The sequence below is a fragment of the Lates calcarifer genome, linkage group LG1, assembly GCF_001640805.2.
Source record: "Lates calcarifer isolate ASB-BC8 linkage group LG1, TLL_Latcal_v3, whole genome shotgun sequence".
Classification (NCBI taxonomy): domain Eukaryota; kingdom Metazoa; phylum Chordata; class Actinopteri; family Centropomidae; genus Lates; species Lates calcarifer.
This window is the reverse complement of record NC_066833.1, coordinates 25,168,452-25,192,430: the sequence shown is the minus strand read 5'-3', so window position 1 is coordinate 25,192,430 and position 23,979 is coordinate 25,168,452. Positions and strand designations below refer to the sequence as shown.

Sequence of the window (23,979 nt, the reverse complement as noted above, 5' to 3'; positions counted from 1 at the left end):
AAAATCCACCCAAAAACAGGATTCACTCTCTTATTCTGCTTTGTCTGTTTTATTTCACTGGATGTTATGTGGTTTTCTAATTTGATAATTTTGGCCTATTTCATATTTCGCAACTATCATCTTTAAATTTTTAAAAATAAGATCAGTAATGACAATTATGCTTTAATTTAAAGCCAGGGAACAGAGATTTGTTGACTTGTAGAGTTTGAGAAATAGACCTTTGACTCACCAAATGGGAACTTCAACCCAGAAAAAAATTGTGACTTTGAGTACCAGTATCACTGTATGTGTTGTTACCATAGATGCAAGCAGATGTGAGGAGAGATAATTACAGGATGTCACACTTTAGTGCTAATCTCTAGAGATGTTAGGATGGAGGTTCATTTAATCAGACACCTGCAATTGCTGAAACACAAGGTGTCTTTGAGACTGACAAACGTGGAGACTCACTGAGTTGAACACATTGCTGTTTCTTGGTGTTAATGTACAGTGAAGTCAGTAAAATGTGCTTTCAGTTGCTTGATCAAAATAAATAAATCAACTAATAAAAACAAGTTGGTTGACAAAAATAAAAACTGTAAAGCTTATTACAGATTATTTTGAGCTGTTTTAATCTTTCTGTTTTGTTGTGCATTATTCAACTATTAATGTCCAAGAATTATGCTACAGTTAGTGTAGCTGTAGTGGCATAAAGTCAGTGATACAGACTGATTCTTGCATAAGTAAATTAAATTTATGGAGATTTCATGAAGCCATGCACAAACAGACCATCGTCAAAAATTGCACCTCTAACTCAGTCAAATCTGAAAACACAGACCTATATTTTCAGTGACTTACACTTTTCCAGGATATCATTAATTCTGATGTCCATCACCAATAAATATTATAAAACCATGTAGAAAACATCTCACCCCTCATAATCACCTCCCTGTAACTGTAGAACTTATACAATAGCATGCCAAGATAAGGTAAGATAAGATAATCCTTTATTAGTCCCACAGTGGGAAAATGCACATTGTTGCAGCAGCAAGAATAGAAAAAGGCAAGATAAAATTAAAAATGTGAACAATCTAAACAGGACTATGTACACAGTAAGAGACTGGACTTGAGTACTGATATTGCACTGTTTGAAATAGTAACTCTAAGTGAAACAGTATTGCACAGTGAGTGGTAGCAGCCATTTCATCGGTAGAGATGGGAAGCAGTCAAATGTAAGTGGTGCATCCAATATGTAGGAAACTATCCCCCAGGAGCCTAGGTGGTGATGATAAGTCAAGCTGAGTCAAGTTAATTATATTTATATAGTACCAAATCACAGCAAAAGGTATCTCAAGGCACTTTTCATATAGAGCAGGTCAAACCGTACTCTTTATGTTAATATATTTATGAAGAAGAGACCCAACAATTCCCACTATGAGCAAGCACCAGGAGATAGTGGCAAAGAAAAACTTGCTTTTGAGAGCCAGAGGTTGGGACGTCTTCATGAGAAGAAACCTCTGTCTACCTCTCATCAGTGGGTAGACAGAAGATGGCCAGGCCTCCACAGTTGGGGTGGTGAAGGGGTGAATGTCACAGCACAGCTGAATGACAGAAGAGAGAGAGAACATTTTTTAATTTTGATGCTTACAGGTGATTGGCTCAAGGCAAGCGTGTCAATTTCTGACTGGATGAAAATAGAATTAGCAGGTAGGGCTTAGAGATAGAAACTGCTTCTGATTCAGATGGCATGTACAGATAGATAGTCCTCCTGACTGAAGTTTCCTAAGCTTCATTTTAATATTTCATATTTTAGCAACATTACGTACAGCATATGTAATCCATGCACATCAACTACAAATGATTTAATGTTGCATCTTGCATCCAGAGAATGTCAAAATAATTGTGGTTTACTGAATTACTCGACATCATTTCAGTGATATCTTAGTGATATTTAATTTTCTGTGGTACTGCTACTATTAAGTACTTAAGAAAGCTTGCATAACCACTCTGTCAATAGTGATGATTTTCTAGAATAATTTTTTCTTTATTTTGATGATCCTAATGGATAATTGAGTGTATTTTGTGGTTTTCATGCCGTTGCCTTTTCATGGTGACTGCCTTTATTTTATTCACATTTGTAATTAAATGTAAAATGTAAAAGTTTAACACTGAACTGAAGAAACATTACAGGAATTTACATTTAGTTGGACTACTTTCCAGTCATTATGGCACACTTGAGCACCTTCCATGTAATCTACCATGAAAAATGAAAAAATGTCTCTAAGAACCACAAATAAGGATGAGAAGACAGAGAAGTCAGTGACTCCTCTCAGCTCCTCAGCCAAAAAGTCATTTTCACTGAAATTTGACAGTTAGGCCTAAAACACTGATTGATGTGATGCTCTCTGCAGATCAACCATGTTAACTGTGAGAAAACAAGGATGAGAGAACACGGCGGTAAACACTTACCAAACATTTACATCTTAGCAAGTGATTTATTTTTACATTCAGGATACTTTTGCAGATTATGCAGATTCAAAAAAAGTTCTTCAAATCTTAGAATTTACCATTTTAAGGCCACTGTTGCCTCCTTAGAAAAGAGTGAGTCAGAACAATCCAGTCTTGTTTGATTACTGTGGTCAGTCTCAGGACATTTATCAGCATCATTTCAGCAGCCTGTCATTGAACCAGGTTAAAATGTTGTGGTATAATATTGTGTATTATATTTGGCTGTCACCTTGGGGTAGAGTTAAGATGATACTGAGCTGTGTGAGGTGAATTCTTCTTTGAACCCAGCTCACTCTTGTGATTATTAGCCATTTCTGTGCTTTTCTGTGGAAGTGTTGTTCAGAGGAGATGCCCACAGCACATAAGTGAAAACAAGCCAGCTCAGGTAGCCCCGCTTTTAAGATTTACTGGATTAATCATTTCAGTGGAAAGTCACATCCTGAGTTCCCAGAGTGCTTTCTGTTCCCTGTCGGACAAAACGACTGTCAGTAATTGAATTATAGCTGGGGTACCTCAAGTGAGCCTTGCAGACACAGTGAGGGTCTGCAAGATGCCTGAAATTTAAAGCATTATTCATTTAGAACCATTGTTCTCAAGTGAACCTGCAAATCCCATAGTGCTGCAGGAAGACAGCCTCTGGATCTTTCTGTCTGTTTGTTTGTTTGTTTGTCTGTTTTTCTAAGAGAAGACAATGTCTTTTTTATCATATTGCACACTAGGTTTTTGCTGGAATAAATATTTATTTGTCAGGTGTATTTGACTCAGCTGAGATGTGAAACCTCAGGTATACAGGTTTTACTAAATTATGCCTGGGCAGCAGCACATTTAAAAGTAATTACTGGAATTCATGCAGTGTATCTGTCTCTTGTTTACAGGCAGAGAATTCAGCTCTGTCGATGGAAAACGACAATCAGAGGAAGCAGTATGAACGCTGTCTGGATGAGGTGAGTTTTAGCATTCTTGCAACACTTTCAAGAACAAACATGTGCTATGTCCATTACTTTTTTATCAAGTTGGTTGAGGGAAACCATGTAACCATTCAACAGAGATGAAAATAACATTTAAAGAGTCAGAATCAGAATTTAGATATCACAGATATGCTGCACACTCACATCAATGTCAAATTTTGAAGGAATAATTTGACATTTTCAGAAATTAGAATTTTTGCTATCTTGAAAGTTATCCTCTCCTTCCTCTGTTTACATTCTCTATGCTACGCTTAGCTATCCATGCTCTAGCTGTAACTTCATATTTAGCATGCAGACACAAGAGCATTACCATTCTTGTCAACAAGAAAAATAAATAGTGAGAGTGTGATGAGAAGATCAATATTGGACACATTCCCATGTGTTAAGTAAGGAGGTGGATGGCTGGATGTGATTAGCCTAGCTTAGCATAAATATTGCAGACTATACAGACTTCAAAAGATCATAAATACATGTTATCAAGTTTTTTTACTTCACAGAAACTGTATGGTGCTGTGTCAAAACAAGTTATGGTTTTTACTGGGATTTTGTACCATACTACTTGTGCACTTGACTATCATATAGACTAAAGAAAGATACAACATGTAGTACATTTGTGAGCTATAGAGTTGTTGGTAGGCAATTTAAGCAGCACTTTAAGCAGTTTCTCCCAGCCTTCAGTTTTTATTTTTAATTAGAAAAACCTAGTTGTGACTCCAGGTCCATACTTAAAGCAGCATTTTGTAAGTTTTGCTATTGCTGCATAGCCAACGTTAGCCTAGACAGCTATTTACTGACCAGTCTTGCCAAAGAGCTTCAGCCATCACTGCATTTAAAATACAAGGGGTTATGAGATGTCCTGTGACCAGTGTTACTTCTTCAAGGCAGACTGGACGCTACAGTGACTCTGTATTGGAAATTGATGAGATGGTCTGGTCGGACTGGTGCTAGCTGGTTAGCATGCTAACTTCAGTAGAAGAAAAGAAGTGATAGCGACAGAAGCAAAACAAGAGTTAACATTGGCGTTGCTCTCCACCACTGAAGACAGCTTTTAGAGAGCAAAGGAATAAATTTTGGTGCTGAATTCACAATGCTTCCCCTAGACTGGCAATTAAGCAGCTGTTAATACTAACATTGGCTATGTAGTGACAGCAAAACTCACAAATAGCTCCTTTAACGCACAGTTATAAGAGTGGGATCTTCCTAATCTTGATCTTGGAAGTGAAGCAAATAGGCATGTCTCCCCAAAATGTTCAACGGTTCCTTTATTTTTTAACTTAAGGCCAGCCAAAATTTTCTGGTGGTCAGGCCTCAGTTAGAGATGACCATCAGTACCTGTAGTTAAGAGACTCACATACACACTTTGACTATTATCTATAGTGTTGGTGAAGTCCATGGAGGACAGCCAAGAGAAGGGTATATCTCTAATTGAAGTGGACAGACAACAGAGCCCTGGGCGACTGGAGAATGAGAGCTGGAGCAGCAAGCCGCACTGCTCAGGACAGACTCCCAGCTCCTGCATGTGGGTTGTCTACCTGCACTCCTTTCCTCTTCTTTTCTCCCTGACAACACTTTGATTGTTTCTCCATCTCTCTTCCTCCATCTCTCTCCAGCCAAGAAGACCACTAAACCTTTTTTTTCCCATCGGCTGTCACTAATGGGTTTGTTACCATGGATATTGCTGCCCATGAGAATTTAGCATATTCCGGCTGAGGACAGAAATTTCAGAGTTTCTGCTGAGGGATTAATTTCTCTTCTGCTGCTCTTCAGTCTCATTATACATATGAATCTTTTTTGGGTAAATCATTCAGAAGGCTTTCTGCCATGGTCTGAATGAGTTGAGGCGAGTCGTTTTGAAAGATTGATGAAAGAGGTGCAGGGAAATCATTTTGCAGCACACAAAAGTGGAATTATTATTCCAGTGTCAACAGACAATGTGTGCTTCTCCTTCAGAAATCAAAATAAGCAGTGAAGAAAGCATTTCAGATTGTGTGGTTTTTATGGCCACAAAACTAAAACTAAACAGAACTTTTTCTGCTGTCTCTAAACACGTACAGTAAAGTTAGACAAATCTTATTCTAAAGAGACCATAAAGAAAAAGACATTTATTAAAATCTTTTGACTGTATTTTGGTTTATTTACTTACTGAGGACAAAGTTGATACACTAACTGCAGGCAACTGCTGTGTGATTTCACTGTGTGATGCAACATGCTGTCAATTTGTCCTCACAGCATCTTACATGCCTCTAGATTCTCTCTGATGGTGTTTGTACTGGGTCATTTTCATTTAAAGTCTGCCTGCATTTCAAAGCTTCACAGAAAGCCCTGAAATTCATTTTAAAATAATGACCGGACTCATGATAAATTTTTTACATGTTTTTACTTTCTTTTCCCCATGTCTCTTCAAGGTGGCTAACCAGGTGGTTCAGGCCCTTCTCACTCAGAAGGTTTGTCTTTGTCTTCTCTACAGCCATTAGAACCAACCAGAGAAATGATTACTTTCATAATGATGAGTAGCTGCTAGTCACTAACCAAAAGAGGGATTAATAGCATACCTCTTACCTCATGATTTTTGAAAGTAAAAGAAATTCTAAAACCCTTTGGGTAAAAAGTACAACTTGCATTTTTTGCAGCCATAATCAGTTCAACACCAATCCAGACTCTGTGGACCTATGTCAAATCTGATACAGATCTCAATAACTTGGCAAAATCAAAAAGACTTGCACATCAAAATAGACTGACTGTAAAACCAATGACTTGTGACTCCACATGAACTGTAGCCTTTTGATTTGGAATAACTCAATTCCTCCTCAAGCCCAAAAATTAAAGTTATGTTATAAAACAAATGTGCAGTCAATCGACTCATTTTCCTAACAACAGTTAAATATTTGCATGTGATAAGATGTACAACAAAAATAAAGTAAGTATTGTTAGAGGAAAACTCTGGTATTTTTGAACCTGGGCCTCATTTTCTCATGTTTTTTGGTATAAATGATCAACTTGGAGAAAATTCTTTACAATCAGTACAATACTGAGCAAGAACGGTGTACCTACCCACTGCACGCAGCTGCTACAGTTATTAATGGACAGTTGTCCACATCAAAGTATGTCCACTAAAGTGCTTGTTTTTGCCACTGGCGGGCTCGGAATGTGTCTGACAACATTATGGATAGGATTCCCACAGAGATAGACCTTTTAATTGAAGAGTGAGATCCTTTTGTTTATTCATAGACAAAAACAGTCATTTTAACTTGCAAAACACAGGAGTTGCTTTAATACCGCTGCTTTGATCTATTAGTTCCTTTGTTATTGTGTGTTACTGCACAAACTAACTAACCAATCAAGGCTTTGATATTCAAGCAACTCACATATTCTGTGAGGTAAAATTACTGTTTTTGTCAATGGAGTCTAGGGGTGATATATAGCTACATTTCTGGTTGAACCAAAAGGGTCTCACCCTTTAATTAAAAGGTCTATCTCTGTAGGAATCCTATCCATAATGTCATCAGACATTTTTAATAATAATCACAGCCTGTCAGTAGCAATAACAAGCCTTGATTCTACCATTTGTTTACACTACAGCAGCTGTTTGCAGTTCACAGTACACCAGTCATTCACATGCAAAAACATGGGAAATAAGGTTCAGGTTCAATACTGGAGTTATCCTTTAACAAGGGAGCAACCTTGAATGAAAGTGAAAATGAAAATGAAAGTCATTATCCTAATTAAATTGTTCTGATTTCTGAAAGACCAATGAAACCAGGAAACATGACAGTTATGATATTACACTATGATGGGGATTTGTCATTTGAATGACAAACAAAACTTGCATTGGAATGCACTGGAATGATGCAATTAATTTATTTTCATTTGGAATAAGTTCATAAAGCTAAGGTTAAGTATGTAAACAAGACTGACAACTTGATCATGATAACTAATTGTATGGTGATGAAAATGGAAGTGTGGAAACTGGAAATATTGTGGAGGACAGTGTAGAACAAAGGACTTGTAACAATGCAGGAACACAGATAAAATGAGACTTATGACCATGGATCTAATTGACAAATGAATAAGTCTTGCATATGGACTCTACTGCAAAGTAACTACTATAGCTATCATGTTCATATCAGAGACGCGTTTTCCGCATGGATACAGCATTGTGTCTTGTAGGTGTTAAATTAGCAACTGATACATGTGTAGGTCTCTGAAATATCCTCATAGTCACGGTTACCTGTCCATTTTTCTTCCCTTTGGGGTATTTCTAGGACTTGAAAGAGGAATGTGTGAAGCTGCGGACCCGCGTGTTTGACTTGGAGCAGCAAAACCGCATACTGAGTGTGCTGTTTCAACAACGTGTCAAAATGTCCACGATTCCTGTCTCCCAGGTAGGAACACATGGCGCAATGGATACAAACAGACACTGACAGACCTAGCCTGCTTCAAGGCTGTTTGAATTTTACATGAGCAGTGCTCTACTTCTAAAGGTTACTCACTTTCAAAAGGACCACAAAGAGAGAAAGATATCCACCCAGAATACAATTCAATTGAAATAGTTAGGCTGTGTAGATTTACAACAGGATTTAGAAATGATTAATTCATTTGGGCTTTATATTCTTTCATCCTTAAATAGCGTAGTTAGTGTCACAATGGCTTGCTTGAGTACACTCAAGTGACCTCTCATCCAGCTCGAGCTGCAAAGTGATGGTGTAGAAATCAGAAACTGTGCTGACATGTCTCTTTAATTAGAATGCTCTCAACCATAGAACATTAGGGATAACTGGTTAAAACTCAGGCCTTCTTGTAGTATTTGTAGCCACCATGACAACTGATTTATCACTTACTGCACTGTGGAGCTTTACAGCTGTTCTAATCAATATTTTAGTATAAAAATGGCTTAACTGACTATGTGTACTGTAAAGGGAGTCTAGTGGTGACAACCCCACAGAGAATTATCACCCAACTCTACAGTTCCTCTCAGCTCTGCGTAGGGTTTTTACGAACAAGTACTTACTGTAGCTACAGTATGTGATAGATGTTGTCAAGATATTATTGTTATAGAAACACAACCAATTCGCAGTGCTTTTTTGATGAAGCACTGGGATGACGCGCCCTGCTGGGGAAAAAAAAAATGCCATATGGGCATTCAGCCTTAAAGGAACATTAATATTTGGCAGCTAAGAAGCTAAATATTTTTCTTAGGGGTTGGTCAAGATTAAAATAGAGCTAAAAGGAGTGTGAATATTGAGCTTTCATTTATCATTTGCTAATGTTGCTTTGTTCCTGTTCAATGTGTAGATACTGATTAGAAAGTGATTATGTCAGTGTTTTGCTTTTGGCTTGTTCTGCTGCCCCCAAGTGGCCAAAAATCACTTACAACACTGTAATGTAATAGTTTGCAAGCAGTGTTACTTCTGCTGTAGTATTTCTTCAGGTGCCTCTCTTAGTTACATGTCTTTTATTCTCCTGCGGATACACTAACACATATGTTAGGGATGGAGGGGTGAAGGTAGCACTACCTCGTAGAGTTGGGGCAGAGTGTCCCAGTTTTGTAATGGGGGTACACAGGACAGAATTAGACAATAGTTTTGTTGCAAAAACTATTAAGTGAGACCAGGAAGAAGTGTAACTGTACTACATGTGCAATTTACTTCAATTTACTTTAAAACACAAAAAGATGGATTTAGCTGTTAAGTTACTCTTTAAGGTTAACCTTTAAATTTGTACCTCCAATATGCTTTCAGTCTGGAATCTTTGCAGTGATGATGAGCAGTCATCACCACACACTTCAGCACTGTGGCACCATGGCAATGATACCTGTCAACATTTGGTTTCTGATTATCTATTACCTGAAACTTTGAGGTCAATCATTCCTCATGATGCCTTGGAAAGGGGTTTTGGTTGTCAGACATGTCACTGAGACACGCTTAGGCAATGTCAAGAAGTTTATTAAATACTGATGTAACTTGTGGCAGAGTCTGTTTAAGCCAGCAGAAGTCAGAATAATTAGAATTCAAGGAAGAATAACTCTAAAACTAACAAAGTGGAATTCTGCATTTCCTTCTTTATTTCAACAGCAATGGTGCACAATGTGACAGCACCCTGTAAAGTTTTTCTTTTAACCTGTGATTCAGAGGTTGGCTTATTCTTTTTTTATATATATAAGTATTTTGAAGTTTGTTTATATAACCTTACTGACAATAAGGTCAACAATGATGATTCAGCTCTTAAGCTGCCTGGATAGACACATTTTCAAATGATCAAATCCATTTAGATCTGAAGTAAAAGGTTCAAAGTGAGAATGGTGAGCTGGGTCATACTTTCTAGTCATTCATAGTACTGGAAGACTTGTTTTGGGTAGAATAGTTCATTTCCAAAAATGCCAAATATTTCTTATAATCTCTAGATAAAAAAAGGGATGTAAAAAAAAATGACAAAGAAAACCTTTTATTACTAGTTGTACACTTTCAAATTCATAAAACAGTGTCTTGGACAGAAGCATGTCTCCTGTGATGAAACTTCCTGTATCAAACTAAAGTCAGCTGGCCAATTCTGCCATAAATAATTAATGATGGATGATACTTTTGATGGATAGATGATTTTTCTTGCATTCTGAGCTGAATATTGAAAGAAAACTCCTGTCAGGGATGGTTGAGCCCAGCATGTAAGCCCTTCATTTTAGTTCTACATTCAAAAAGGTGTATGCTGTAATTGACAGGAACATTGGGTTATTGAACTGCAGTGAGGATCTCTTGCTGTTATTATACCAGCAGGAATTACATTTGCTCGTTGAGGCCAATTACCATGAGTTTGAAGCGTTTGCTGAGCTATTGAATAGCTACAGATCTGCAAACACTACTTGTCCACATGCTTTCATTATTATCCGGTTGGTGGCAGGGATGTAGTCCTCGGTCCCAATTCCATTGTCAGTATAATTAAATACCTTGTTTTGTTGTGTTTTGCATTATTTTGGTGTTTTTTTCAATTCTGTATTAGACAGAACAGAAAGTCAAACAGGTAATCTAGTGTTTTTTCTCATCACTTCACCAAAACTTCATTAATGCTACCCTGTAACTGCCGTAGTCATATTCCTGCTCTGAAATGCCATTATTATGGTAGCGTAACTGGATCATCACTGAACCATCTGGCAGTTTAAAGACCAGATGTGCTCTTTATTATTATTTAGAATCAATTCAGGGTTGCTAATCCTAATGCTATATCAGAAGAAGAAAGCCATTCCTTGATGAAAACTATACCTATATATAAACTACCGCAGTACACGGGACAATTTATGGACATCAGGTTTTTCTTCACATTTCAGCATTAGTATTGGTTCATAAATATTCATGGTTTTCATTACTTTAGGTGACAAGGGTTCACACACGCAGAGCTCTTGAATCCCAACATCTTCATGTATGTTGAGTTTTGTCACTTTCTCTTCTCAATTTTGGGTCTTTTTCAGCTTCAAATGTATTTAGAGTCTTAAGGGGGAAGATTAATGTTGTCAGTGATGTCATGTGCATGTCACTAAATGTATCAAAAGAGAGAGAGTTTACTGGTCATTATGAAGTGAAGTTATATTGACAGGTAAGGTATTTTAGTATAAATACAAAGTAGTAGTAAAGTTTAAAGTGTGTTTAGCCTGATTAAATTAAATTTGGATTTCTACTGAACTCCCTTTCTACATCATGGCCACAACAGAAACTTAGATATATAATTGTGCATAATTGGTCTTGCCCAGAGTGCTTGTAGAATTCCAGCCAAAACTTTTCTAAACCAGTCAAATCCTAAATCCGAAATGACCTCTCTCTCTCCTGCAGAGAGTTATAATCATTATGCAGAAGACAGGCAAGAAGTTTCTTTGTTTCTAAAGGTCTCTTTGGATTTTCGGGGTTCTCGGCATAACTCCTCTCCTCTGACAAACCTACACCTCGTATTCAGAGGACCAGTTTTCTATCAAATTGGTAATTACATAAAAATACTGACTAAATTGTGGGAGTATCATGAAAATTCCTTTTTCCATCTCATAGAATCATCATGGAAGGTCTGGGAATTCCTATACCAGGTCATTGAGTATGCTGTGAGCCTAGCTGAGGAGGAAATGCTGTCGTTCATCTTTAACCTTTTCTGTAAAGGTCAAACTTGCAGACTCTGCTAAACGAGGGACTCTGCCTTTGTAGGAGAACTGCATGTATCACTACAGTGATGCTGGGCTGCTTCTGTTGGACAAAAGTATTGTACGTGCTGATGTTTTTCCTTAAAGAGTGATTAAATCTGATCTCATTATTAATTTACAGTTGATTTAACATTTTCTATTGGTTGTCTGGTTGTTTCTTGGAAAGTTGAGAGCATTGGTGACAGAATATTCAAGCAGCAGTGTTTGCTTAATATGAGAATGAAGTATTTCATGAGCTGCAAGAATGACCATTAATTGGTCATTTCTTGAATTTTGGACTGTTTTAATATGAATAATATCACAGAAATGTTAATGTTTGTGATGATGCTTTGTGTACTTTTTGAGACTATTTGACCTGCTGTCTGTCTCTTTATTCCTGTCAGGTTTCCTCTGATTAAACACTCTTTCTTCTAATTAAATACAGACTAAAATAGTTATTAGATCATTCTCGGGCTAGAAAATAGACTTAATTGTCCTCCATTTGTCAGGGTGGAATGTTGAATTCCAAATCTTACTAGCTATTTCACTGTTTCACCAGGGAAGATGGATTTTTACAACAAAAAAATGTTCGAAATGTTAATAACACAACATTGCTGGCAGCATGAGGAAAAAAACCTTTTATGTGCCAAATACTGAGCCTTTGATTCACTAATGCAGCTTTCCCAGTTATCTAGGAGGCTACATTAGTAGTGTAAGATAATTATCTCATGCCTAAAGCTTGAATATTAAGCATAGTTGTTATATTTGTCTCCAGCAAAGTCATGAACAAAAGTTTTGAGAGCAAGCTTTGCATTTAAATCACTGATTTCAAAGTTTGGGGTATTTTGATTGTTGTCTTCTTGAGAAAAGTTACAGATTTGATTTTCTGCTGTGCAGCTTAACAACGTTTTATTTGTGGCAATGACCGATTGGTGAATTCACTGAGAGAGGTTAGAGAATTTCTAGGTAACACAATGATTCATTTACAAAACAACACTGGTACACAAAATGTTGAGTAAATTAAAATGGTGAATATTGTTTTGTTTTGTTTTTTGCTTTAACATATTGGAACAAGTTTGCTTATCCAGCTGATGTTAGCATTGACTTTGTCCTCACTTAGTGTTTCTGTCAACCTGAAGAATTTAAATCCAAAATTATCTGTAGTTTATTCTGTCTCTGCCAGCTCTAACAGCATTCAGTTCCCTCTTAAGTTTGTTCCAATGACATGATGGTCAGTCTGCACTGAACCTACTTCTGCTTTGACAGCCATTTTGCTTTTAAGTATTTATTATGGTTATTATTTGATTTTAGCTTTCAGACATGTTTTTGGTGTCTCAACTGAAACATCTTTTTATGCCAAACACATTCAGTGTCCAGACATGGTACAATTTAAGGTCATTGTTCCTCACAAGCCCCTTTTCTCTTGAGACCCCGGACCACTCACCTGTCTTAGTGATGAGCCAGGTTTCTGAGATGAACAGATGAACAATGTGATTACTGCAACAAGAGATCATGGCCTTTGTACTTTCACAAAGTGGGAGCAAAGAGGCCAAAATCCATTAGACTCTACACTCTGTTACAGCTGCAGAGAGTACTTGAAAAAAAATGAAACACAGGTCATTCCATTGTCCCCATCAGTGATGGGACAATCAGTGATGGGGAGAGAGAAATTATCTGGAGGGGTTTTTTTTATTGGAGACATAACACTCTGGTTGTGTATCAATTTACCAGATAACACAGAGGTAATGATGTATGAATTATTGAAATGGAAAATTTGTTTTTCACCGTGGGTTATGCTCGTTAGGTTCCTTAATCACTGTGACAGCACACCTGTTTCCAGTCAGGCTGACTGACTGTGAGCGAGGTTACAGCAAGGCTGCTCACAACACACGAGAGATAACGAGAGAGAGTGAGAACAGCTTTTTTCTAGTCATTTCCAGGCTGTTTCTTTTACTGAGAGAATGTGCAAAAAAGTAGAAGCAAAGGAGCAACATGAGAAACATTTTAATGTTCACAACCATGTGCTCTGATTAATATTTCTATCAAAGCATCTTTATTAGATTTTGGGAGGTTTACACTTCAGCAACTGAAGCCAGTGTTAGGTGAAATAGCATTACATTTGCCATACATGTTGCTTAGTCCTCATGTTAAAATCTGGCATACTGTTTCAAAAATATGAACAAGTATGTAAGCAGCCAAAAAAAATATTTCAGAACAAAATAAATTTCTTTATCATACTTAATTATCCTAGGACTAACATAGTCCCACATTGCAAACACTAAAAAATGTTTTTTCTTTATTTCAATGTTCTCTACATGTGTTGTTACTGGAGACTTTTTATTTAAGACATTAAGCTTTGGTCTCAATCTTTTTGCACAAAACTGTGTATGTAGACATCAACTGCATATTTAGCCCCTTCAGAAGATCTTCATTTTAAAATTTTATTTAAAAATTCAGCCAGAAATTGTGTTTTTTTTTAACTGCTTGTGGCACCACCATTAGCTTTATTAGCTAGCTAGCTACAACTAATGAAATCTGCAAGAGATAGTTGTCATTTCAGCTGGCAAATATGAGAAAGCTTTTTTTTGTCTGCCTTTGAGATGAAGTACACATTGTTTCAAAAATTATTACAAATTTTGAGTGGCAAATCTGTCTCCATTATCATTTGCTGCAGAATGTGCTCTGTGAGGACACACAGCTTGACAGATGTAGGGACATAAATGAGGTTGGTGGGGCTTAACACATGGTTAATTTGATATGCTCGGCACACGCAGTAGCCCATCATGGGAAATAGGCTACAGGGACCTGCGTGATGTACAGACGAGTTCTGACAGTCTGTTTACTTTATTTCTATGATTAGACTCTGGTTCCTCTGGGTGTTTCAATAAGTGCTTGGACTGTTTACAACAGCAACGTCATTTCCCCGTGTACCTGTGCCAGGGAGCCCTGGCTGTTAAAAATCTAGTGGTTCTGTGGCAGGGTTGTCTGTCACAATATTATTGTAATTCAGCGGCAGAGCGACACTCTGGAGACCTGAGACTGTGAGGTTTTTAAACAGTGGCAGGTGTCTCTTTGCTCAGATAAACTTCCTGGGAGGGCTGCAGTGAAAGATAAAGGCAAATTTATAATAAATTCAAATGAATTTGCCCCTTTGAAGTGCTTTAAATGGCATTTGATATTGCTGGCATGTAAAGTCAAATTTATTTACCCTTTTTGAAGTGTCTATTTGCTTCTGCTTAGGAGGGAGATTTACAACTGGGGTACAATGTATAACACAAACAACAACTTTCCTCACTGGCCTTTTTTTTTTTTTTTTTTTTTTTTTTACAAAATTCACATGCACAGTTTTTACTTATTAATAACAAAAAGGTGATTGGCAAATCATTCAGTACATTGACTGACTTGAATTTTAATTTAATTACTTTGCTTTATCAGCTTTCCTTAACCACAATTGCCCATCTGCAGATATACAGTTTGACACATCATTATCACTTATTGTCACATATTTCTTCACAAATCTTTTTTAGATAAGCATTACCAATGTCAGTAACACACAGTCCTTTACTGGAGCAGCAAACCTCACCATGCAGAGCTACTAGCTATTGCTTGCTATTGCTATTGCATTTGTTTTCCACCATTTCACCCCTGCTGCCCTCCTCTCTGTGTGCACTGACACCAAAGTGAACAGCAGTGCATCTAGTTAGAGCCCAGCCCGGCAGGCAAAACACTGAGCAGCAGCAAGGAAAAAGGGCAGAGGAGGTGAAGGTGACATGAAAAAACGGCAGGTGCCTGAAGACAAGGGGGTGGGTGAGGTGGTTGTTGGTGCATGTGATGGTGAATGAGATGAGAGTGGTAAAGATGGACCATTTCAAAAGACCAGAGTGGTGGAAACTGTGGTCTGAGGAGCGGTTGAATGAGTGTAACCTTGCTTTGGGCTGCTCATGGGAGTGCACAGATGAAATTGAATGAGACTGTGAAATTTAAAGTGAACTCAGAAGTCCATTGTCCTTCTGGCTGAATGGTTTGCTGATCAGCAGCCTGGCTCAGAGGCAGTGAATCTGATAATGGCTTAATAACAAATCACCTCTTCAATATCCTGGACATGCCATAATTTCACATTTTTTTACAGACTTAAAGCAGATACTAACCAGTAGAGGGAAAATGTGTGGAGCTCAGTGTGAATGTGTCTAAAGAACAAACTACTGTTGGCACTTATGTTGGCAATACTCTATATTTTTGTTAGTTTCACCAACTCCAATTAACAGCCCAAAACCAACAATGACTTTAATCCATAGCTGAAAACAGTCCACAACAAATGCACTTCTTACCCCTGTTTGAATGATGTATGCGAAAAACTATCATGCCCATCTGTTTCAGGAAATTACTGAGCCCTTTTTTTTCTTCAAAACTGTATTTATTGTATTTATGGCTCATTTTCAAATACTTATGTCTTCGGTGAGTGAATTCGATTGGAGCTGGGAGAAACAGACAGGTTAGAAAATCTAAAAAATCACTGAAATACAGATTAACATATTGTTGGTTTTAGTCTTATTATGGCATTTATTTATAACAAGAAAAATATTGAAATAAATCCAGCCTTATAATTTGAGCTGTTTACTTGATTGTATGACACTATTTACCATTAATGTATACAGTGTGCAGTTTGAAAGCCCAAAAAAGAATTGTTTGAGATTAATATTATCAGTATTTGATTGATAGAAAAAGTATGTCTTTTAGATAAACCCACCCTTCTCAGTTTGCTTCAGTGGATCCTTTCTCCTTTCACCAAATTATAGACTGCACACAATTGCATGTATATGTTATGTTTATTTGGCACATGATAAATGCTGATCAGCTATGATCAATGGTAGAAAAATCTCCAGAACTGTGAGGTTGAGTGGTTAAATTTCCGTCCAGTAAAATATAACACTAAAAGTATAAAGCCATGGCGCTGGGATAAAAGCATCACTGTGATAGCATATGCTCTGTAGAGAAGCTTTCATAAACTGTCGACCCACCAGTTGATATAGAACATACTGTATTATTCTGCCTGAGAAGGCTGGATGAATGCAGCAATACTGTGACTTATTTACACAAGTCTGTGGCCTTATCTGACTTTCAGCCTCTATTATGGGTCAAGCTCCAAAACCTTGATTCATATATGTCCTATAATGCAATTTGATAATTTATTTTGCTAGATCCGTAGCAGAGATAATACTAGCTACCACTAAAAAATAATGTTAATGGTAATATTTTGTGAAGATGAAACAAAAACATTACTCACATAGAATATTTGATTTCTGATCCACTGAAGCCAGACATAAAAATCAGTTCAAAACAATCAAGTCATTTTAGCACTTTTATTTCTAAATGTGTCATACATTTATTTATTCCCTTATGTTTCATCTTAACCTCGATATAGATGTTTTTAAATAAAAAAAAAAGAAGAAGCCTGGGACTGAGCTTTTACATCTTTTGAGAAAAATGTTCTTGTGATCTCTCTATTTACAGAAGCTTTTGAGCATCAAAATGATTAGATGGTAAGAGCAGAAGAACTAGAAAGTCATGTCAATATAAATACTGTCCTTACAAATAGTTGACTACCACAGGTTTAACATTTTATTTGATGCCGGTTATATTCAGTGCAACTCATTACTTATTGTGATGAAAGAAACTTTCAGAATGCAAATGTATAAATATATATACATACACACACACACACACACACACACACACACACACACATTACATTACATTATATACACAGAAAACTGATAATGTCTGCCATCTCTCAGACAGTGTTTATCCTCTATGTTTTAATAGTAGGGACATGAACTTTTTCTTCCTATAAAATAGTCATGTCTGAATTTTATGGAAAAGGAATGAAATATTAAGAAAAGTCATTTTACAAAGTGGAAAAACACTGAAATATGTGAATGGGAAAAAAAACATCTCGATAGCCTTCAAATTTGCCCTTGACTTTTAAGCACAGCACTACTCTGATTGAGGGTTTTGTTAAACTGTATCGCTTGTGTCAAATCTCAGATACCCCTCAACATGCTGACTATAATTAGTTCCAAGATTAATCCGCACAAGCGTGGTCAAACGTGGCCTTCTCCTACAGTGCTTGTGAAATAAAGGCTAGCACAGATAATCAAATAATAGGTGAATATCAATGAATGGACCAAATCACTTTAGTCCCCAGCTCCCTTATGCAATTATTTCCTATTCACATTAATTATTGCTAACAGATGACACTAATGACTTTGAGAGGAAGCAGGCTATGGCAGCCTTGCAAACGATCAATGCTGTTTTAAATGAGGTTATACCACTTGACACCTTTGGGTCCCTCTGAATGGAAATGGCATCAGTGCAAACAGCATCTGCAGTATGCCAGTGAATTGTGCCAGCAGCTCCTCATAACAGATTTGACCTTCTACACAGGAGCCTTCACAGAAAAGTGGACCTATGAACCATGAAATGAAAAAATTGAACTGTGAACTTTTCAGTAAATTTTTATACCTTTCAATTTATTGAAATCAAAACTGATGACATTTTCATTTTTGTTTTGTTTTTTCTTGACACAGAAATGGTGTATAGCAAATTTTAAACCCAGGCAATTCAAAGTGCTTTAGGATTAGGTCAAAGAAGAATAGTAAGCAGTAGAGCTGTAAGCAATAATATGTAGAGGATAGAATACAATTTGACTTTAAAATGTGATAAAATTATGTAATGAGTAATGAGCTGTAAGCTGTCCCAAATGCAGCAAAGGAAATGAAAGTGCAGTCAAGAAGCCAAACAATCAGAGGCATGGGAAGGCAAAGGCACAGCACAGTTTTTCATTTGGATTTTAAATTTACTAGAGTTGGTACACATTTTAAGTTGGTTCCATCTCTGTACAGCATAGTGATAATACTGAAAGTAGCTTCACCCTGCTTGGTTCTGGTTTGGTTGGAGGTTCTACCCGCTGACTGCTACCTAAAGATCTAAGAGCCATGCTATAATCTATAGAGTCTATAATCTTCAAGGACATAAGAACTCTATTTTGGCCTGAGATTATAGAGTGATTCATAAAATAGCAGCAGCACTTTAAATCTATTCTACAAGTAACTGCAAGCCAGAAAAAAAATTAGGAATAATATTTTCAGTTCTCCTTGTTCTGGCAGCGCCATTCTGAATGAGCTAAAGTTGTCTAATAGGTTAGATTTAGGAAAGACCAGACAAGAGAGCATTCACGCTGCTGAAGATGGGGGCATGACATGTCATGCGACCCAGAATTCTTGATAGGTTGGGTAAAAGTGTGCTGCAAAAGCAGATTCTCAAATGAGTAATGTCAAAACTAATACTCAAACTGGCTAAACAATCATTTCAGCATTAAAATGTTAAAAGCTTATCAATAACTTTTTCCACATAGAAATACACTGGTATCATCTGTTATTCTGAATAATTCAAGGTTTTTTAGCTGGCTACTTTTTATCCTGTCACTGTTTACTTAATCTCTTTGCTATTTCATGCTAGGCTGATACTTCACACTCATCAGGAATGATAAAAACTGTGAGACTGAAATATAATCTATGTTAGCCTGAATAATGTTTGTCCTTACTGAGTCATCTGATTCAGTGTCACATTATCACTTGAAACTTATGCCCCACCTTTTTATTTCACTTACATTCTATATACATGAACCACTGAAAAACTCAAAGGGATTTAACGGTATCTTTAAGAAGGATACAACACTATCAATCAATTAACCAGTCAATCAGTCAATAAGCCTTAGATGGACAGATGACAGTTCAGTCAACATTACAGAGAGCTGCTGCTTCACACAGGGGAGTCAAAATAATATTAACATAATAAAATATGCAGAGAATGTCCTCTGTTATCTATCCTCTTGACTTTTAATACAAGTATTTTGCATCAACTGAAGACATTTTCAAGGAAAATGTTCTGTGATATCTAGTTTCTACAAGATTCTATGAGCTATACTTCTTCTTTTCCACTAAACTATTCATTCAAGAAGCTTACAGTTTGATTCTCTTTTTTGTACACCATGTGGGCACATGTTCTTTGGCACTGGAAGAAAACAGTCCTTTTCAACATGCTTTAAAAAATACAACCCACAGACACTAGTCATTGAAAGATGTTACTAAAAATCATCAGTCATAGGAACACTATGTGAATATTGATTTTAGTTCATTTGGGAGACCACAAGAGCATCATCATTCAACACTAGTTGTTCAATGTGCAGTTACATTTGAAATTTGAATGAACACACATGTAAAGGCATACTCAGTGAATAGTCTGCCTTTGTGTCAGTATACCATATAACTATAGAGGCATCACTTTAAAATGTCTCATTCATCAGCCCCTTCAAAATAATCACAGTATACCTGCAAGACTACAGAAAAATGAAAACACATTGTGTTTTAAAACAGGACCCATCTAACTAGTGAAGTGGAAAATGCCATTCCATTTCTCAGTTAGCCTTTGGATGGAAAGAGACAGCTATGTATCCAGCATATCGATTCTTTGAGATCTGTGACAGAGACAAATGAAGAGCCATGGGGCAGTCTCTTAGACTGTGTATACTGCTCACACTGCAAAGAGAATCTGTTGAATATAATGTCAGGAATTACGTGTATGAACAATCATTGAGTTCACTGGTATGAATGCGAGCCATAATTGCAATATTTGTCAGTACTGATTAATGTAATTGTATATCCCACTAATATGTCTCTTACTGTCAATGATAGATGAATTTTGTCACATCTTGCACTGTTTTCATTATTATTGTATAATCTGAAGTGTGGCATCCATGTTTTTATAGTGTTTATTTAATTTCTGTTCAGTGAGTGATTCTAATTAATTAATTTTCTTCCAGGAGGTCCAACGAAATGGAAAAGCAGGTATTCCTGCAGGAAGGTGGCCAAGCCTGCTGAGCCTAACATGTCCACGCAGCAGCGGTAGTGGCAGTAGCAGTGAACTGTCACTATCCAGTGCTTGTAGTGAGTACTCCAGTGGCTCCCACACTTGGGCAGAAGGACGTGGCTTCTCCAAGCAGGTAGGCAACATTCAGCTCCCATTCATCTTCCTTAAATTTGAAGAATGAGTAGGTTGTCAAAGTAAAGTACTTGCTAACATATATGTGGCATTTTGAATAAAAAAAACAAGTGAAAAACCTATGAATACTATTTCAATCATTGTATGTCTTGTAATACACAGTGTGCAGCAAGTCGGGACAAGAGGATGAGTACAGGTTCGGTATCCAGCAATCATTCAGCACCAATTGAGCACACAGAACTGGGATGGAAGGAAGGCCACATTCTGAAAGGCCTGAAGCGTCTCCAAATGTGCAGCTCCAAAGAGGCATCCTCACATGCATCTGTACCACACTGCAAAGATTGTATGACCTCAAATGAAGGCATATACTCCCTTGGTGTAAAGTGTGGCCTACAAGGGGCTATAGCCAAACAAGTATCCCCTACAAGTAAACCTCTAAAGGCTGAGAAAGGGATTGCTGCCCTTTCTCAGCCTTTAGACTCTGATGATGCAGATGATGATTCACCTAAATTACAAAGTAGGGAATCTAGTAACCAACCAACAAAAGAGCTTCTGTGCTTGGAGAAATTGGATGTCACTAGGGATGACGATGGCAATTTTCTTCAAGATCCAGTAAAACTTGCAGGGAATTCTGGTCTCTTCCCCTCACCTGTGACAGACAACTTCTTATTTTTGGAGGGTCCCATGGTAAAACCTGGTGTAAGCCCAACAGATAGCCTTACACATCGAGAGGAAAAGAATAAAGACTCACTAGAAAAACACAAAACATCAGGCATGAAGTACAGTGACAGAAACAATAACCAAGAGAGGTCTACTGATCGTAAATCCAGACTTGATCATGTCAAAAGACAACAGGGAAGATTTCCGATCAAGCAAATGGAAGCAGGGACAGGTGATGTGAACTCGTCTGTTCCACATAATGCGGCAAGAGCTCTTAGCTTTGTGAATGAAGCCAGACAGCGCAGCTCCTCAGTGGAGGTTCCTCATTGCAGAGACCAGGCGAGTCAAGCTGGTGGTGAAAGCCAGGACTACGTGATCTCAGAATCTCCACAGAGGAAACCGAAACCTCAGCCATGTGACTCAGCAAGGAAAGCTTTTATTTTGCGAAGCAAAAGTGCAGATGGAGGACCAGAGCAAGCTAAGCATACACATTCTCCTCTCCACCAAAAGCTTATTAAGGGTCAAAAGTCCAAAGGGCAGTCAAACCCTACTGGGCACAGTGTTCCCAGCAAAAGAACAAATCTCAGCAAAACACATGGTTCAAGCAAAGGAGCATTATCTAAAGTTGAGAAAGAAGAGGTTATTGAGGTATCAACAAGTTCCAAGTCTCTTGAGAGTGTGCACCAGTGCTCTCCTCTTGCTTCCCCTGTGAAATATTCAAAGACATTTAAGTCTCCAGGGGTCAATGAATGCTCCAAGAGCCCAACAAAATCATCTTTGCAAATCACAAAACCTCAATCAAGCAATGACTCTGTGGAGGAGAGCATATATGACAACTTACCCTGCTCTCCACGAAAACAACGACGCCAAGATAAGCACTGTGATGTTTCACATTCAGAACTTAGGTCCCCACCCCCTCCACCACCTCCAGGTCGAACTACTTCTCTTCTTCTTAGACCTAGTTTTGATTCCTTACCCGAAACTAATAAATCTGTAGGTCAGGCTCAAAGCTCTACTATAGGAAAGATAACATCAAGTACCACCAAGCCACAATCACATCAGCTTTCCTCTGCTCTACAGCCTCAACAATCCAGCACAACTAAAGACAATCAACATACAGCCCCACAAAAGGGTGCTGAAGGTAAACCACTGAACGATGTGCCTGCTAAGGTCTACCATACCCACTCATCCAAGATAACATCTGTACCAGTTCAAGAATCTCAAGCTTCAGAGTCAAGCCAGATATCTATGGACAGAACAGCCACTTGCCATGATGAAAATGGTGTTTCATATATACTGCCAAGTCAGAGCATTTTAAAGAGATCCCAACAGAGCATTAGTGAGCCAAAACTTTCTGAAGTCTTGCCTCAGGCATATTCTAATGTTTACTACCATGGGATTTCCAACAATTCTCAAAGTTCCACTTCGAGAGCTGTAAAAGTGGCTCTTCCTCTTAATGCTAAATCTAATGAGGCAATCACTGGACAGGAAACTAGTACCTTCCTCATTTTTGGAAGACAGAACAATGATGATACAAATTGTTCTACAAAAAGTGTCCAGACCTTTCAGACTTTTACATGTGATCCACAGTGTGGAGCTCATGAGAAAGTCCGCAGAAAGATTGAGACCCGTTGTAACTCGTTGGATTCTGAGCCCTCTGTTCAACCCGTTGCATCAGACAGTGGTGTGATGTTAGACTGGGGTTTCGATGAGGAAGGTTGGCTGTTTAAAAGGTCTGTGTCAGTGTCAACCAGACCTCTCCTCAAGCCAGTGATGGGCATGAACGGGGCCAAGGCTCGTAGTCAGAGTTTTGGTGCACGCTACATGGATAGGCCAAGCTTCAACAGATCTGGAAAGGTTCGCACCCAGATCAAAACACACTCAGGGAGCTCCTTGAACTCTCTTGGTGATGTCCTTCCAGGAAGTATGAGTTGCTCCAGCAGCTACCATTGTCCAATGAATCGATCCCTTTTGAACAACTTCTTGATTGAAGAGGGCCTGACAGTTCCCTCACATTTGGGGTCCTCCAGTGAAAGACTTCAAAGTCTTAAACTCCAGCGGGAGCAAGCTAGACGCCTTCAGATTGAGCAACAGTTCTCAAGCGCCTTTGGTGAGCCAGTTTCTGAGGAGCCAGAGAGACAAAGTACTATTACCACAATTGAAGAGAAAGTGATGCTTGGCATAGAGGAGAACTTGCACAAGTCTCACGAACAGGAGAGAGGCAATGATGTGAAACAAAAATCTGGCTCAACCTTGGCAAATTGGTTTGGTTTTCGCAAGAGTAAGCTTCCTGCTCCAAGTGGCAAAAAGACTGATCCACCAAAGGTAAAGGAGGACAAGAGGGAGCAAAAGATTACATCGCTTCTGGGAGGGAAGCAGACAAAGTCTGACAAAAAAAGAGACAGGCGAAAAAGTGATGGAAAAGACTGGTAAGAAATGTAGTAAATCAGTAATGAATGTCATCTTTTGACTTAACTTTATCTCAACATTACAGTAAACCTTCAGTATTTAATGCAACAGATTTCTGAATAGGTTAATGCAAGAGAAGTACTGCCTCAAATGACTTTGATCAAGTTTCACCAAGTGGTCTTAGACATATCTATCAGTCTCTGTAGCCCTGGCATTAGTTCAGACACATTTCATACAAGGGATTGC

At 37.9% G+C, this 23,979-nt stretch overlaps 1 protein-coding gene across 4 annotated transcripts in view; it reads left to right on the top strand.

The window, feature by feature from the left end:
- The window catches only part of LOC108897201 (nck-associated protein 5), a 64,057-nt gene that overhangs the window by 25,096 nt on the left and 14,982 nt on the right, over window positions 1-23,979 (top strand). For 3 of the 4 annotated variants that reach the window (XR_007813852.1, XM_051072803.1, XM_051072811.1), the window contains exons 5-9: window positions 3,363-3,431; window positions 5,861-5,899; window positions 7,718-7,837; window positions 20,486-20,665; window positions 20,827-23,753. Coding sequence is in view for 3 of the 4 variants with exons in the window: in XM_051072803.1 (XP_050928760.1) it covers window positions 3,363-3,431; window positions 5,861-5,899; window positions 7,718-7,837; window positions 20,486-20,665; window positions 20,827-23,753 (3,335 nt within the window). In the remaining variant the exon portion in view is untranslated. Of the gene's footprint in view, window positions 1-3,362; window positions 3,432-4,832; window positions 4,975-5,860; window positions 5,900-7,717; window positions 7,838-20,485; window positions 20,666-20,826; window positions 23,754-23,979 lie in introns of all 4 variants that reach the window. The other variant, XM_018696692.2, reaches the window with a different exon arrangement.